The 16139-nt window shown below is 40.1% G+C and overlaps 1 protein-coding gene across 2 annotated transcripts in view; it reads left to right on the top strand.

Annotated features, from left to right (window-relative positions):
• Positions 1–16139, top strand: part of STK24 (serine/threonine kinase 24) — a 121017-nt gene that overhangs the window by 84954 nt on the left and 19924 nt on the right. For both annotated transcript variants that reach the window (XM_054574325.1, XM_054574326.1), the window contains exons 3-5: positions 3599–3655; positions 8369–8477; positions 8777–8934. In XM_054574325.1, the coding sequence (XP_054430300.1) occupies positions 3599–3655; positions 8369–8477; positions 8777–8934 (324 nt within the window). The remainder of the gene's footprint in view (positions 1–3598; positions 3656–8368; positions 8478–8776; positions 8935–16139) is intronic.

The following is a 16139-nucleotide window of genomic DNA, read 5'->3' as shown; positions in this document are numbered from 1 at the left end:
CCTTAGGTCCTTGATGCTGCCTGTTCCCTGCACTGTAGCTTCACTTCTGCCATTCTGGTTGCAGACCTGCACTTCTTCCCCTGGTCCAGCTGATCCCAGTGCCAACTCATCATTTGAATTTATTTTAAAAGGCTTCTGACTTTAACTGAAAGATTCCTGCTGTACCCTCTCATGGCACCCATTTGTGAGTTATAATTCACTGAGGTCGTCTTCATGGCACACTTGTGAGTTATAATTCGTTGGAGGTCGTCTTCAGCTCTAGAAGGCAAGCTCCCTCTGGGGAAGACAGGTGCTCACGCTGCTTATTGCTGCCTCCTGGTTCTGGGCCCTGGGAGAGCCTGCCCAGTGGCAGCTCATCCTGGAGTGAATGGAGACTGACCTACTCTCCATGGCAAGAGTAACACGCCCAGTAAGGTCAGAAAGCAAGTTCAGGCAAGAGGCGGTAGCCAGTGAAACTTTTCATGATGCAATTTTCATTCCATTCATCAGTTAGTGGATTAGTAGTTCTGATGGAATTGGGGACAAAAACAGCCATAGGACGACCTAGCCAAGGTACTTAAAAAGCAGTGGCCCGAATAAAGGACCTAACTCAGTTTTCCTAGGTGCCCTTGAATCTGGTGGACTTCGTGCTTGTATAGCATTTATACTTCAGTGTGTCTGGTACTAGAAAGCAGCTGGATGAAAATAGAGGCAAGCTGTTCTTTCTACTGCGTCTTCCTCTCCAGGAAGGTGGGGTATTTACAATGAAAGGGTAGGATTTTAACCTTTCAGCAAGGGAGCACCTAGTTTGCCAGTTGTTCTGCTGTTGCTTTAATGCCCCCTGTGGTATTAGGGCACCACTGGAAAATGCGTCACTTATCCTCGAAAGGAGGATATAGTATTTTTAAAGGGTGTTTTGCTTCCTTGACAGTTACTGGGCTAGTCCAGCAGGGATTTAGGAGTATGTAATACTGGAATGGCAGACAAGGTGTGGTCACTTGTGTCTTGGTGTTCCAGGAAGCAGTTTGGTGACACTGGAATCTCCAGAGTCAGCAAAGATTGTTTCTGAGGTGTGCTATTGCAACAGCTCCCTGCAGCTGGGGAATGAGGCGAGGAGAGAGCACCTGCCTGTTGGAAGTTTGTCTTGCCCTCAGCAAACTTGCCCTTAATGCCCATAAAATAATAATAAAAAAAAAAAGGAGCTGGGTCAAACAACCCCATAAAAAAGGGAATGGGAGTAGAAATTTGAAGTTCCAAAATCCCTTATAGAAAAACAATTTGACCTTGGCCAGTGTGGCTTTGTCGAAGTGTCGTCCCGTACCTGAAGGGTTGCAGGTTTGATTCCTGGTCAGGATACATACCTGGGTTACACGTTTAATCCCTAGTCTAGGAGTGTATGATCTCTTGTCTGGGCATGTAGGGGAGGCAAACAGTCAATGCTGCTCTCTCTCATTGATGTTTCTGTCCCTTTCCCTTTCTGTATAAGCAATGAAAAAAATGTCCTCAGGTGAGGATAAAAAAAAACCATTCATTAAAAAACAGACAAATGAAAAACAATTTAAATTTCCCATGTCATTGAAAATGGTATTAGGTGTCCCCTGGAATAATTTATTTCTAGCTATCAGACAAGATGCTTTTGGAATGTTCAGAAGGAGCAACACAAATGTTCTCTAGAAGCGAGTGTTAGAGAAATCTACCATTGGGAATGTATGTGAAAGGAGAGGAAGGATGGAGAATGCTCTTTCTGATAGGAAGTTCTCTTTAAATCTGAATCAGGAGGGGATTGAACCCATTCAAGGCAGGTGCCCTTGACTGGATGGATGTTTATAAAGTGAATAAAATCTTTGTATGTATACAGTGGGTTCCAAACATACTATCTAAGGCTTTGGTGCCTTTTCCAATCCAGACTTAAATTATGTACACCGTATTAGTAGTCGGGCATTTAAAAGCTCAAGAAAGTATTTTATATGCAGTCAAACTTGGACTTTTTATTTATAACATTATAGAATTGACTTCAGATGTTAGGATTTATTTTAAATTTTAGAAGCTATTTATTTTACAAGTGTGGAGCATGTATTAATGCTTCCCTGAAGTGAATACCCAGGCAATATAATTTACTCTTTCTTGACTAAAGAGTACCATAGTTAACCTTTCCTGAGCTTGAGCACGCCAGGCACTGTCCCCTGGCACTTGTTTGCTGTTGGTGGGAAACACGGACAAGTAAATCTAAAATGGAAGTCAGACCAATAGGTGCTAAAGCAGAAGTGTGTGCAGCATATGGAGCAGGTGATGGTTTTCCTGCCAGTGAACTGCTGAGGTGAAAGGCCTGAGACGCTTGAGTCAGTGTCACTAGAACCATGGAGTTGGATGGGCGCACCTGGCAAAGGAGCCTTGGGAATGTTCTGGAGAGTGAAGGCACTGTTCCATCCTGAAGGTACTAAAGAACCTTGGAAAGGTTTTGTTTTTCTGTTGTTTCCTGATGCATATGAAAGCCACATAAAATATTGAGTTAGCAATGAATCATGCCAATATAAGAATACCTGTGCTTATAGCTCCCAGGTAGCAGGCTGGAATACCACCAGTGTTGTGTTGGTTATCTACCACGAATATTACTGATGGGTTACTTGCTACTGGTGCTGTTATGGGTTATTCATGTCACCAGCTGTTGTTCTGGCCCTTAGCCAAGCTCTCAATCAGAAGCTTAGAGAGGAAATAACTTCCCTGGCCCCTCAGATTGTAAGGAGGGATCAGAATCTCAACCCTGGTCTGGCTTATCCGCAAGCCCATATATTCCTGATCACCACATAGGCACTTCCTGGGGAATGCTGCAGGTATGTGTTTGCTTGCTTGCTTCCTTGTTTTCAGGGGAGAAGCAGTTTGGGACTTATGTCTAAAAAGAGAACTCTAGCTTCCTGAGAGACAAAAGGAAAAGACAGTCACAATGGCATCTCACCCTTTAGTGAAGGGAAAGCTAAGGGACACAGGTACAAGGCTTAGTAAGCAGGGGCCTACTTTCTTGGAAAGCTCCCTTGAAGAGAGGACAGCCTTTGGGGGATTCTGAAATTGGCTGCCTTCATATGAAGCTCATGTTAGCTGCCATCCTACCTTTGGAGCATTGCCTTTCCCTTTGTTCACAGACTTTGGGTCAGTCCCTGCACCTCAGAGCTGCAGGACACAGGCAGGGAAGCTACCTGCTCCCATGTGTGCTCTGGGCACCTCCTGGCTGACACCCAGCATGGGCCTTGTGTGACAGCTGCTGGCCTTAACTGGCTTTGGGAACTGGTTCTCAAACCCTGTTGTGCTTCTGGGTCACTGACTAAGGTTGTTTAAGAATAACCTCCTCTGTGTTCCTGTCTTCAGAGATTCTGGTTCATGAGGTCTGGAATGCACTGCCTAGAAGAATCTGATGCAAAGGCCCTGGCCAGACTGTGAAAGTCTGCCTCTGACATTGTGCAGGTTTTTCCTGCACACGACTCACTTGGACAAACTTTTCTTGATGATGTACATGTATTTATACAATTTACTAGTTTCAAAATAACAAAAGGATACTGTTAGATTATTTAATTTTTTTTCTGGGTTTGCTCATTTTAAAAGTAATTTCTCTCTTTTGTTTTTGTAGGATACTAAGTTGTGGATAATAATGGAATATCTTGGTGGAGGCTCTGCACTAGATCTAGTAAGTATTAAGCTGGAAGCCTGTAGACATTAAAGTTCTTCTCAGTAAATCTTGGTTTTACTTGGAAGCTAATTCTGTGCTTACCCATTTTTGTTTTTCTCTCTTAAGTTCCATGAAGAGTGGACAAACTTTCTTATAATACGTATTTCTGCTTCTCATATATTACTGAAAATTATAGGTCTACTTTTGAAACCAGTTTTGTTATTTCTTGGGAAATCCATGAATTCATTCGTAAAAGCTGAGAAGGATTTTGCCTGTCATTATCTTACTGAAGAACAGTTCGTTAGTTTTCCAAAGCTGGCTTTAACTTTTGTAGAGCTGAAACCCCATCATTGTTTCAAATATCAGATAGTAACTTAGCTTTGAAAATATGTGGGTAATATTTAAATTTATAATTTGTTGAATTTTTAAAAATTAAAACATTTTCAGGACTAAGTCAGGCACAGTGTGATGATTGCAGTGTGGTGCCACATATCAGAGCTGTTGTCAGGTTATGACTGTTTATGGTGGCGCTGATCCAGTACCACTGGCCGTCTCCTACCTGGTCTCCACCTACTGTGCCGTTGGTGTTCCACAAGGTAGTGGAAGCTAGGTGTATAGAATGACCTCAAAATCACAGTCTGTGACTTGTGACTCATGGTTAAACATGGTTTCCATTATCACTGATGAGATGCTCAGAAATAAGCATTGCTTAAATATTCCTTGAAGCACAATATATGCAAAACAGATTTTTAAAAGAACTCACACAGTTGTTTAGCCCTTGACATTTCATCCTCACTGTGGTTGAAGCTCTCAGTGTGAGAGCTGAAAGGAGCCCATGTTTGTTAGTGGTTATAGTGTAAATAGATTTTATTAGAAGTGCACTTTGATTTTAAAAGGAGCTTGCTTTCTCGTAGTAATAGTAGCAATTCTTAATGTTTTGGGGAAAGTAAACCTTTAAAACTATAAACCTCTAAAAGGCTTGTGTATCTAATTTAAACAAAATCATATGTAATAAACCATAAAAGCAGTTGGTCAAAATGATGTTAAAAGGAAAGTTAAAGAAAACAATTTAATGTGCTTTAGACCGTTACATTAAAATGGGAAAAGACACAAAACAGGTGGGTAAATGTTATGACTTGCTTTGCAGCTTTTCAATAAATATACACAATACACGAGGAAATTTTCTTTTTCTTTTTTTTCTTTTTTTTTTTTTGGTACTCTTGGGAAATAACACATGACTGTAGAAAGTTACCTCATTTTGTATAGTTAGATTTCCTTTTAAGTGAGTTTCATTCGTGACATATATAAAGTTGCTTGTGGGGGCTCTTTTTCTGACCTTGAGTCTCAGAGCAGCAGTTCTCTCTAAATGTTATATTTGTTCATTCTTAAAGCTATAGTAATTTATTTGGTGGTAGGTTTCTTGGAGCTTTGAATTGAAGTCTGTGAAATTTTAGACATTGTAGTTTAAGAAGCACAGAACTCTCCACTTTAAATAAAATCCCATGTGGTATGAAGGTCCCAGCAAACTACTCTCTGCCTTACACGTCAGTGGTCCTGGTGACAAGAACCAGTCATCCCCTTTTGGAGGTCCCTCATCATCTCTGATGAAGAAATGGAGACACTCAGAAAATAGGTGTTTCATGCAGCCAACAGAGCTGAACTTTGGGCCTTGTTGTGACCAGATGGGCTTCCCTGATACCATCCTGTCCTTCCCCTCCATCTGACTTTGTTGTATCTTCTTTGTCTTGTATCCTTTTTCTGTTGGCCTGCCCACACCCATCTCTTACAACAGGACACACTTTAATAATGGGATACAAGAATTATTTTTTGCCTGTTGAAAACTGTTAGTTTTGAGATGGTCTTATGTTTATAATAGATTTAAAAAAAAAAGGATGTTGTCCCACATAATTTGATACCATGTAGAGATGTTTGACAAACTTAAAAATGTATCTGCAATGTGTTTTTAAAAAATGAGATAGTATGTTCCTTGAGGTTTAGGCTGAGCTGCTATTGTAGTGGTCCCAGGGTCTACCACATGATAGAAATTTCTTTTCCACATGTCGGGGTCAGTGGGCGCTAGTCCACATGGTCATCTGGGTCCTGCACTGGTGGGTGGTTCTGTCTAATCCATGGCTTTCCATGGTCTTCAGTCATTCTCCCTCTGGCTGCCAGTATTTCAAGGACAAGATCAGGAGAGGGGCATGAGTCCCTTCTGCTCATATTCCATTGGGGAGAACTTATTTACATGAGCAGACTTGCTGCTGCAGAGGCTGGCATATGTGGCCTCTTTTTGGGTGGTCACATGCCTGGTTAATAAATAGTCTCTGTTGCAGAGGAAGGAGAGGGTATTAGAAGTCACCCAGAGATGAGATGCAGCCTAAACTTATTTTCTTGGGAGTCCTTCTCTTATAAAGATTATTTGAAGATTCCACAGTTCTCTTAATGATAGAGACTGCTATATTTATACTGCTTAGTAATGGTGGGGAATGCTAATATATGACTCCAAGAAGTTAGCTCATCCTGTCTTAACCCACTAGACAGGATCTCTGTGATGTAAAAAGCAACCGAATACCATTTATAGCAAATTTTGACACCAAGGACATTACTTTACCCCCCACCCCAAGTAAATAGAATGTCCCCCTTGCCCATGGCAAGTAAATCACTGGTAGGTGGTGTTTAGGCCATGTTTAAATACATACATTAATCAGAGGGCTGGTTCTCAAATACCAGGGGAAAATTTTTCAGTTAGTTTTTCTCAGCTCTTCTTACCTCCCCTTGCTAATGACACAAAGCTGCTCTACTATTCTCTTTCCAAGACTTGATAATAGAAGGAAGACTAAAGTTAAACACAAGTCTAGCCAAATGTTACTGATAATCTGCTTGGTGCAAAAGGTGTTGGAGGAGGAATTTACACTCTGTAATATGATTCTGAACAACTAGATTATCCTTCTGTGTTCTGGTTTTATGACTGAGAGCAAACACCCCAGGCATCTCTGCCCTCCTCCTGCTTATTAAAATTTCTACATTGCATGAACACTCAAAAATAAATGTGGAGAAGACAGACAGGGAGGGTTTCTAGACTGTGCTCTTTGAAACAGTAGTTTCAATGTGCGTTTCTTGAAAAGTAAGACTCTTGGTCAGATAACTGGGGAAAATTAGGTTCTGTGGAACAAAGTGTGCAACATGTTGCATTAGTCTGAGGTAATTTTTGAATAGTATCTTAAGTAGAATTCGGTATACTTCCTGTCAGGCTAGTTGGCCTAAGTAGTGTGACTAAGCGTATAATATACAGTAAGACTACAGTGATCAGCACCATTCTTTGATACCCGTGCCCTGAAAGTGATCGAGCTGAGGAGCTGCTGCCAGACAAGCTAGAGTCCCGGTGACCTTGCTGCCTTTTCCCCAGACTTTGTGCATTTTTGTGTAGACCACGTTGGGCCAGTGAGCAGAGGAGGCACAGGTCACTAGATGAACCAGAAAGCAGTTCCAGGCACAAGTAAAGCTGCAGTGAAGCAAGAAGTGGTGTCTCATCTGCCTCCTGCCCTTGGTCCCCGTAAACTGTGCTGTCACCATTGTCTCAGTGAGGGCCCTGATGCACACAGGAAAGTAGGAGCATCAGTCAGAACTGTCCCTTTCAAGGAGTGTCTTAGTTTTTATTCCCTTTGGTTTAAAGCACATCTGTCTTTTTAAAACTTAGTGAATGTCACAGGATTTTGTCTTCCTGTTAACTAAAGTGTGTGAATTTGGGTTATGATGGCTTTCACTGTGATTTGAATTTGGATTATGTCAAATCTGAAAATGCGATACCAAGGACCATTGTTCAGATGAAAAATTCATATTATAATTCTCCCCCACCCGCCCATCATTCCATAATTAGTTCTTTAGGCAGTGTTTGGTTGTTTTGCTGTAATTATTTAGTTGTGGTTGAATTCCCTGCTCTGCAAGTTATGGTGGACCCACCCAATTTGAACTGACCTTTGGAACCTAATTTTTTCCTTTTAAAATGGGCATGTGTTCTTGACATTTCTTCCTTACATCCTTACACAATTATGACTATTAAGAAGTCAATATCAGTTTCTTTGAGTTTCTCAGAATAAAAGTTTTCAGAGGTAATTATTACCTCATTTGGGATAATATAGTAATTTTTGTTTTTTATATATAAAATATAGCAAAAAAAAACCCCCAAACCAACCCTCAATCATTAGGAATTGAGTTCTTTCTGCTGTCTTTCCCCAAGTTTTAAAATTTAGGTTTAAAAACTTCTAGTGTAGGGGTAGCCTCAGAAAGCAGTGGGCTTGCAGCGGGCTCTCAGTGAGCTTCTCTTTTGGACCACTTGTGTTTTGATTACCATTATATATGTTAGGACAGGGCCAAGCTGCTTTGCACCCTATCCAGCAAGTCCTGTGAGTTTCTGGGCTTTTGTTCTCTGGATTAAAATCCATTAATGACTCAACTTGCAGGTATGGTGGGGCTTTCTCCCTGGACCTACTTTAAATCATAGCCAACTTTGCTTCATTCAGGAAAGTCATTTTCTCTGGTTCGCTGTAGTTGTTTTTCTTAGGGCCCTGTAAGTAGGTTTTACTTGTCTGAATAAAAATGTCTGTTTTGGAGTAAAGACGTTTTTAGATTTTAATTATTGTCCTCTATTTAACATGAGTATTAACTTTGTTTTATCATTTCAGACTTATTATAAGCATATAAGTAACTTTAATACTTTTTTTTTCTTGTTAGTTAGAACCTGGTCCTTTAGATGAAACTCAGATTGCTACTATATTAAGAGAAATACTAAAAGGACTTGATTATTTGCATTCAGAGAAGAAAATTCATAGAGATATTAAAGGTAAGAAAGCATTTTGTTTTTATTCCCCTGAAACACCAAAGGTTTGTAGGAATGTGCTGTAGAGTTAAACTGTGCTTCTCTTCTCAAGGGAGGTTGTACTGTGCATATTTGTAGAGTATCTTCAGCTACATGGAAGGTGAGTTGGCTTTGAGGGGTGTCTAACCAAAAGCATCCCCTTGGAGTCTTTTCTTGCTGAGCACAAGGTCTTGTTGGAAAGAGAATATACACATTTCCAAAATGATAATGGATGGAACAGCACAGGAAACAGTCCCAGGAGGCACCTCGATTTTATTTTGCAGCTGCCAATGTTCTGCTGTCTGAACATGGGGAGGTGAAGCTGGCCGATTTTGGAGTGGCAGGCCAGCTGACAGATACCCAGATAAAAAGAAACACCTTCGTGGGCACCCCTTTCTGGATGGCACCTGAAGTTATTAAACAGTCAGCCTATGACTCAAAGGTTAGTGCTCATGCGTCACGCTCACTGGGTCTGGAGAATTCTCCACTTTTGTATTTTCACCTTCTAGCTTTTCCAGTTAGAGTGAAGACTGACTCCTTGAAGTAGATCATAAAGGTCATCCTTGGACCTTGGTTAAAAACAGGGTAATGAAATTTTTAGCTTAAACAATGTCAGCTTGGTGCTGGTGGGGAACAGCGTGAAAGGAGGGTGTTTGAAGGCGGGTGTTGAGGGATGGAGATCAATGTGGCGACCGGGGTCGAGGCACCCAGTTAGAGGCATGTGCATTGTGGGTCCACAGAGAGGGGTCCGCGGTTGTTTGTGTCCAGGTGGTAATTGAAACCTGAGAGGAGTGGGTGGAGGAGGAGAACCTTGGACCATATTCTGAATGGTATTTTAGGGGCAAGTACAGAAAGAGATCCCACAAGTGAAACAGAATCCACAAAAATGTAAGACCAGAATCTAGAAAGAAGAATGCTTTTAGTGATTGCTACAGATTCTTCGTATCATTATTTTTAGTTCCCAATTAGTATCTTTAATTTCACAGATTCCTAACCAGCATGAGGCAAAATTATGATTCCTTTTTTTCCAACCTCTTTTATGTGTCATATGTTATACTCTCCCAGATTTTCCTGCATTTTCCCCCTCTGTTGCCCTTCAAATTTCTTAACCTTTTTAGTATATAGTGAAAAACTAGAGACCCTGCCTCCTGGATCTCAGATTTAATTCCATTAAATTAACCCCCAGGATAGCAGGACTAGCTAGTATTTGGTGTGTTTGTTGCTTGTTAAGGCTTTGCCCTGTGCGATGGATGGATTACCCCACACCTACTTCTCATCTCTGCAGCCTCATTCGATATTGGTCTTTTCCTGGGTACATCTCATTTTAGGCCTTGGCAGGGACTTACCTGTTCAGTCTATTCTTTGTATTTTAAGCTGAGGTTCATTTATCAAAATTCATAGGTCTAGGTTTTGGTAGGTAGTAGAATCCAGATTTCTTAACTCATTTGATTATACCACACTGATTATTCTCTTTCTAGTAAATTAGCTGATCAACTGTGGCACATGTTACTCAGGATTCAGATCTTAAATTTTCATTATTACCTACCATTGTTCACTTAACAGTTTTTCTTCAAGAGTTTTCCTGGCTGCCCTGTTTTCCTCTCCATCTTTCTACCTGCTACACTGTCTCTGGATGTTTGCCAGAGGCAGCCTCTGAACAGCAGAGATTCTAATGTATCACAAAGCTTTGCCACCTTATTTCCTGGAGTTCCCCCTGCCCTCCCATGTTCTTATCAAGATCATAATGTTCTTATCTGATCAGTAGATGTTGCAGCATTCTTTTTAGGTAGATTAAAAAGCTGCTGTCTCTCAATAATGAAATCAAGGAAGAAATCAAAAGATACCTTGAAACAAATGAAAATGAGGACACAACAATCAAATCTGTGGGACACTGGGAAAGCAATCCTAAGAGAGAAATTCATAGCATTATAGGCCTATCTCAAAAAACAAGAAAAAGCTCAAATAAACAATCTAACTTCACACTAAAAGGAACTTGAAAAGGAACAACAAACAAAGCATAATGTGAGTAGAAGGAAGGATATAATTAAGATCAGAGCAGAAATAAATGAAATAGAATTTTTAAAAATGTACAAAAGATCAGTGAATCCAAGACCTGGTTCTTCGACAAGACAAACAAGATTGACAAACCTTTAACCAGCCTTATCAAGAAGAAAAGAGAGAGGACTCAAATTAATAAAATCAGAAATGAAAGAGGAGGAATAACAGCTGACACCAAAGATATACAAAGGATTGTAAGAAAATATTATGAACAACTATATGTCAACAAACTGTACAACCTGGACGAAATGAATAAATTCCTAGAAACATATACTTTTCCAAAAATAAATCAGGAAGAATCAGAGAATCTGAATAGACAGAATACATCTAATGAAATTGAAGCAGTAATTAAAAAAAATCCCAACAAACAAAAGCCGTGGACCAGATGGCTTCACAGGTGAATTGTACCAAACATTCCGAGAACTAACACCTCTCTTTCTCAGACTATTTCATAAGATTTAAGAGGAGGGAAAGCTCCCAAACTCATTTTACAAGGTCAGTATTACCCTAATTCCAAAATCAGATAAAGACACTACAGAGAAAGAAAATTATAGGCCAATATTACTGAGGAACACAGGTGCTAAAATCCTCAATAAAATATTAGCAAACCAAATCCAGCAGTACATCAAAAAATCATATACCATGATAGAGTGGGATTTATTCTGAGAATGCAAGGATGGTACAACATTTGTAAATCAATAAATGTGATTCACCACATAAGCAAAAGGAAGGCTAAAAACCATATGATATGTCAATGGATACACAAAAAGCTTTTGATAAAATTTAGCACCCATTTATGATAAAAACTCTCAGCGAAGTGGGAATAGAGGGAACATACCCAAACATAATAAGGCCATATATGACAAACCTACTACCAACATCATAATCAATAGGCAAAAACTATAAACGTTCCGCTTAACATCAGGAATAAGACAGGGAAATCTGCTTTCACCTCTCTTATTCAACATAATACTGGAAATCCTAGCCACAGCAGACAAGAAGAAATAAAAGGCACCCAAATTGGAAAGGAAAAATAAAATTTTTTATTTTCAGATGACAAGATACTGTATATAGAGAACCCCAAAAGTTCCACCAAGAAACTACTAGAACTGATAAATGAATTCAGCAAAGTAGCAGGATACAAAATTAATATCCAGAAATCAGTTGCATTTTTATATGCCAATAATGAACTAACAGAAAGGGAAATTAAGAAAACAATCCCATTCACAATTACTTCAAAAAAGAATAAAATACCTAGGAATAAACCTAACCAAGGAGGTAAAAGACCTGTACTTGGGATATTATAAGACACTAAAGAAAGAAATGGGAGAAGATACAAATGAGTGGAGGCACATACCATGTTCATGGATAGGACAAATTAACATCATTAAAGTGCCCATACTATCCAAAGCAATCTTTAGATTCAACACAATTCCTATCAAGATACCAATGATGTATTTCACAGAACTGCTACAAATATTTCAAAAATTTATATGGAATGACAAAAGGCCCCACATAGCAATAGCATTCCTGGAGAAGAAGAACAAAATTGGAGGAATCACGCCAACTAATAATCAAACTATATTACAATGCCATCGTAATTAAAACAGGCCGATACTGGCACAAGAACAGAATGCAAATCAATGGAACTGAATAGAGAGCCCAGAAATAAACACATACCTTTATAGTCAATTAATATTTGACAGTGGAAATAAGCACATACAGTGGATTAAAGATAGTTTTTTCAATAAATAGTGTTGAAAATTGGATAGCTAAGTTCAGAAAGATGAAACTCGACCCCCTTACACCACACACAAGAATAAATTCAAAGTGGATCAAAGACTTGACACCTCTGAGTTTCCATTCTAGATGGTAGGGTAGGCACACATGGCTTGTCTCTTTGAGCAACTACATCAAAATTACAGCTAAAATATATAACAACCATCACTCAGGAGCATCAGAAGTTAAGTTGAATAGGAGTCTGAAAAGTATGGAACTAAAGAAACCATATCCTTTGAGACTGGTAGGAGCGGTGTGGACAGGGAACGGGCTGGTCCCACCACATACATGTGGTGCATAAAAAGTCAGAAGGGATATTAGTATCTTGGGAATGGGCAGGCCCAGCCCCACACCAATTCCTCTGCCCAGGGTTGCAGTGGCAGGAAGATAAGTCTCACAACTTCTGGCTTCAAAAATCAGGGGGTTGAGTTGGTGGAAGAAACTTTTGGGGCCCCAAGCTGTTCCTCTTAAATAACCCACACATGGACTCACCTACTTGAAGTCCCACTGAACTCCTGCACCAGGGTGGCAGCTTGAAGGGGATCAGGGGCATACTGGGAGAGGCTGAAGTGTCTGGCATCAAGGTGAGCAGAGGCCATTGTCCCTTTTCTGAGCTGTTCCTCCACAGAGCCTTGGAGCAGGCCAGCTGGTCCCATTTGTCAGACCCCTTCAACCTGTCTAACCCCTGACCCACCCAATTTAGGGGCTCACCCAAACTGCTTTTCCATGTGAATGGAGGCCTTGATTCCTCCTTTTCAACTTCCTAAATCCCATCAAACAAGCAAGCTGGCCTCAAGTGAGCTCCAGGCCTGGCACTAGCAGCAGCCAGCTTAGACTCACAGCTTGGTTTTGCCAAGGAATCTCCAACCCCAGCACAAGTAGCAGCCTTCTCAGATTGCTTTATATCCTAGGAAGAGTGGGCCCCAGACAAAACACAGGTGTGGGCTGTCCTTGGCCTGCACCACCTGGGAAACCCCAGAGCCAGCGTACCCAGTGGACAACTACAGACCACTTCGATGCCTCACCATCCTACTCCTGCACAGCCGATCCTCCATGGAGTTCGGAGGTTGATGGTCAGTGGTCACAGCCAGACCTTGCAGCTGCCTTGCCTAAGTAAATCCCTCCCATTGACCTGCCAACGGCAACCAAGAGGAGGGTATACTCAGCCCACATAAAGGGTGCACCTCGAATTGCCAGCTTGGGTCATAGGGGAGGTTGTGTCACTGAACCCTAGAGGACACCTACTACATTAGGCTACAATACCAAGACACGGGGTCAAAGCAGCTGTAACTTAGACATAGAAACAAACACATGGAGGTTGCCAAAATGACGACACAAAGAAATATGGCCCAAATGAAAGAACAGATAAAAATTCCAGAAAAAGAGCTAAACGAAATGGACATAAGCAAACTATCAGATGCAGAGTTCGAAACTCTGGTTATAAGGATGTTCAGGAAACTTAGGACCTCAGTGGCATAAAAAAAGATCCAGTAAGAAATGAAGGATTCACTAATTGAAATAAAGAATAATTTATAGGGAAACAGTAGTAGGCTGGATGAAGCCAAGAATCAATGATCTGGAACACAAGGAAGGGAAAAACAATCAGAATAGCAAGAAGAAAAAAGAAAAAAAAAAATGAAGATAGTATAAGCAGCCTCTGGGACAACCTCAAGAGGTCCAACTTTCACATCATAGGGGTGCCAGAAGGAAAAGAGAAAGAGCTGGAAATTGGAACTCCACTTGAAAAAATAATGAAAGGGAACTTCCCTATTTTCGTGAAGGAAATAGACATGCAAGTTTAGGAAGCACAGGGTGTCCCAATCAAGTTGGACCCAAAAAGCGCTACACCAAGACATGTCATAATTAAAATGCCAAAGTTTAAAGATAAAGAGAGACTCTTACAAGCAGCAAGAGAAAAGCAGAATTACCTACAAAGGAGTTCCCATAACACTGTCAAGCTTATTTCTCAAAAGAAACTTTACAGGCACAGGAGACTGGAAAGAAGTATTCAAAGTGATGAAAAGCAAGGACCTACAACCAAGCTTGCTCCAGCCAGCAAAGCTATCATTTAGAGTGGAAGGGAAGGTGAAGTGTTTCCTAGACAAGGTAAAGCTAAAGGAATTCATCGTCACCAAGTCATTATTACATAAAATGTTACAGGGACTTATTTAAGAAAATGAAGATCAAAACTATGAACATTAAAATGACCACAGACTCACTACTATCAACAATTGAATTGAAAAAAACAAAAACTAAGCAAGCAACCAATACAGGAACAGAATCATAGGTATGGGGATCATTTGGATGGTTATCAGCTGGGAGGGAAAGGGAGAGAAAGAGAGAAATGGTATAGGGATCAAAAAGCATAATTGGGAGAAACAAAATCGACAGTGGTATGTTAAGAATAGTATAGGAAAGGGAGAGGCCAAAGAAGTCACATGCACGACCCATGTCCATGAACTAAGTGGGGGAGGGATTGCTGGAGAGAAGAGGAGTTCCAGGAGTTGGAGGGCAAAGGAAGAAAAAAATTGGAACAACTGTAACAGTATAATCAATAAAACATACTTAAAAAAAAGGATCAAAGACTTAAATGTTAGACCTGAAACCATAAAAATCATAGGAGAAAACATAGGCAGCAAAATCTCGAACATTGCTTGTAGAAAGTTTTTATTGGCTATATCTCCAGGCACGATAAACAAAAGAAAGAATAAACAAATGGGATTTCATCAAACTAAAAAGGTTTTGCACAGAGAAGGATATCATCAACAAAATAAAAACACAAACCACAGGATCGTAGAATGTAGTTGCCAACACTTCTGATAAGTGGTTAATACCCAAAATCTATAAAGAACTTACAAAACTCAACACCAAAACAAAAAATAATCCAATTAAAAAATGGGCAAAGGACCTGAATAGACACTTCTCCAAAGAGGATGTACAGATGGCCAGTAAACACTTGAAAAGATGGTCAACATCACTCGTAATCAGAGAAATGCAAATAAAAACCACAATGAGAAGCCATATCACACTTGTCAGAATGTTTATCACCAATAGATCAACACACAACAAGTGCTAGCGAGGATGTGGAGAAAGGGGACCCTTTTTGGGCCGTGGGTGGGAATGCAGATTGATGTAGTCATGGTGGAAAGCAGTATGCAGATATCTCAAAAAATTAAAAATGAATCTGCCTTTTGACCAAGCAATCCCACTCCTGGGAATGTGTCTAAGGAACCCAAAACACTAATTTGAAAGAACGTAAGCACCCATATGTTCGTTGCATCGTTAGTTACAAATGCCAAGACATTGGAAGTAGCCTAAGTGTCCATTAGTAGATGCGTGGATAAAACAAGTATGGGACATTTACACACTGGAATTCTACTCTGCTGTAAAAAAGAAGAAAATGTTACCATTTGTGACAGTGTGGATGGACCTGGAGGAAATTATGCTAAGTGATTTAAGCTAGTCAGAGAAAGACCAATACCATGATTTCACTCACATGTGAAATCCAATGAACAAACTGAACTAACAAGCAAAAAAAAGACAGATTCATAGATGGAGAACAGATAACAGGTAGTGAGGGGGCAGTTAAGCAGTGGAGGAATTGAGCAAAAAAGGAAAAAGGACTCATGAACATGGGCAACAGTAGTGATTGCTGGAGGGTAGAGGTACTTAAGGAGACTAAGTGGTAATGGAAAAAATACAATAAAAATATATATTTAAAATAATAAAAATGTATTACATTTAAAAAAAGATGCTGCCTGAAACTCATAGAGAATGCAGCCTTGATTGGGACTTTGAGAAAATGTCACC

This window comes from Pteronotus mesoamericanus, unplaced genomic scaffold (genome assembly GCF_021234165.1).
Source record: "Pteronotus mesoamericanus isolate MK-2021 breed Mesoamerican mustached bat unplaced genomic scaffold, CSHL_Meso_final contig_26, whole genome shotgun sequence".
Classification (NCBI taxonomy): domain Eukaryota; kingdom Metazoa; phylum Chordata; class Mammalia; order Chiroptera; family Mormoopidae; genus Pteronotus; species Pteronotus mesoamericanus.
The sequence above is the reverse complement of the archived record's forward strand: the minus strand, read 5'-3'. Positions and strand labels throughout refer to the sequence as shown.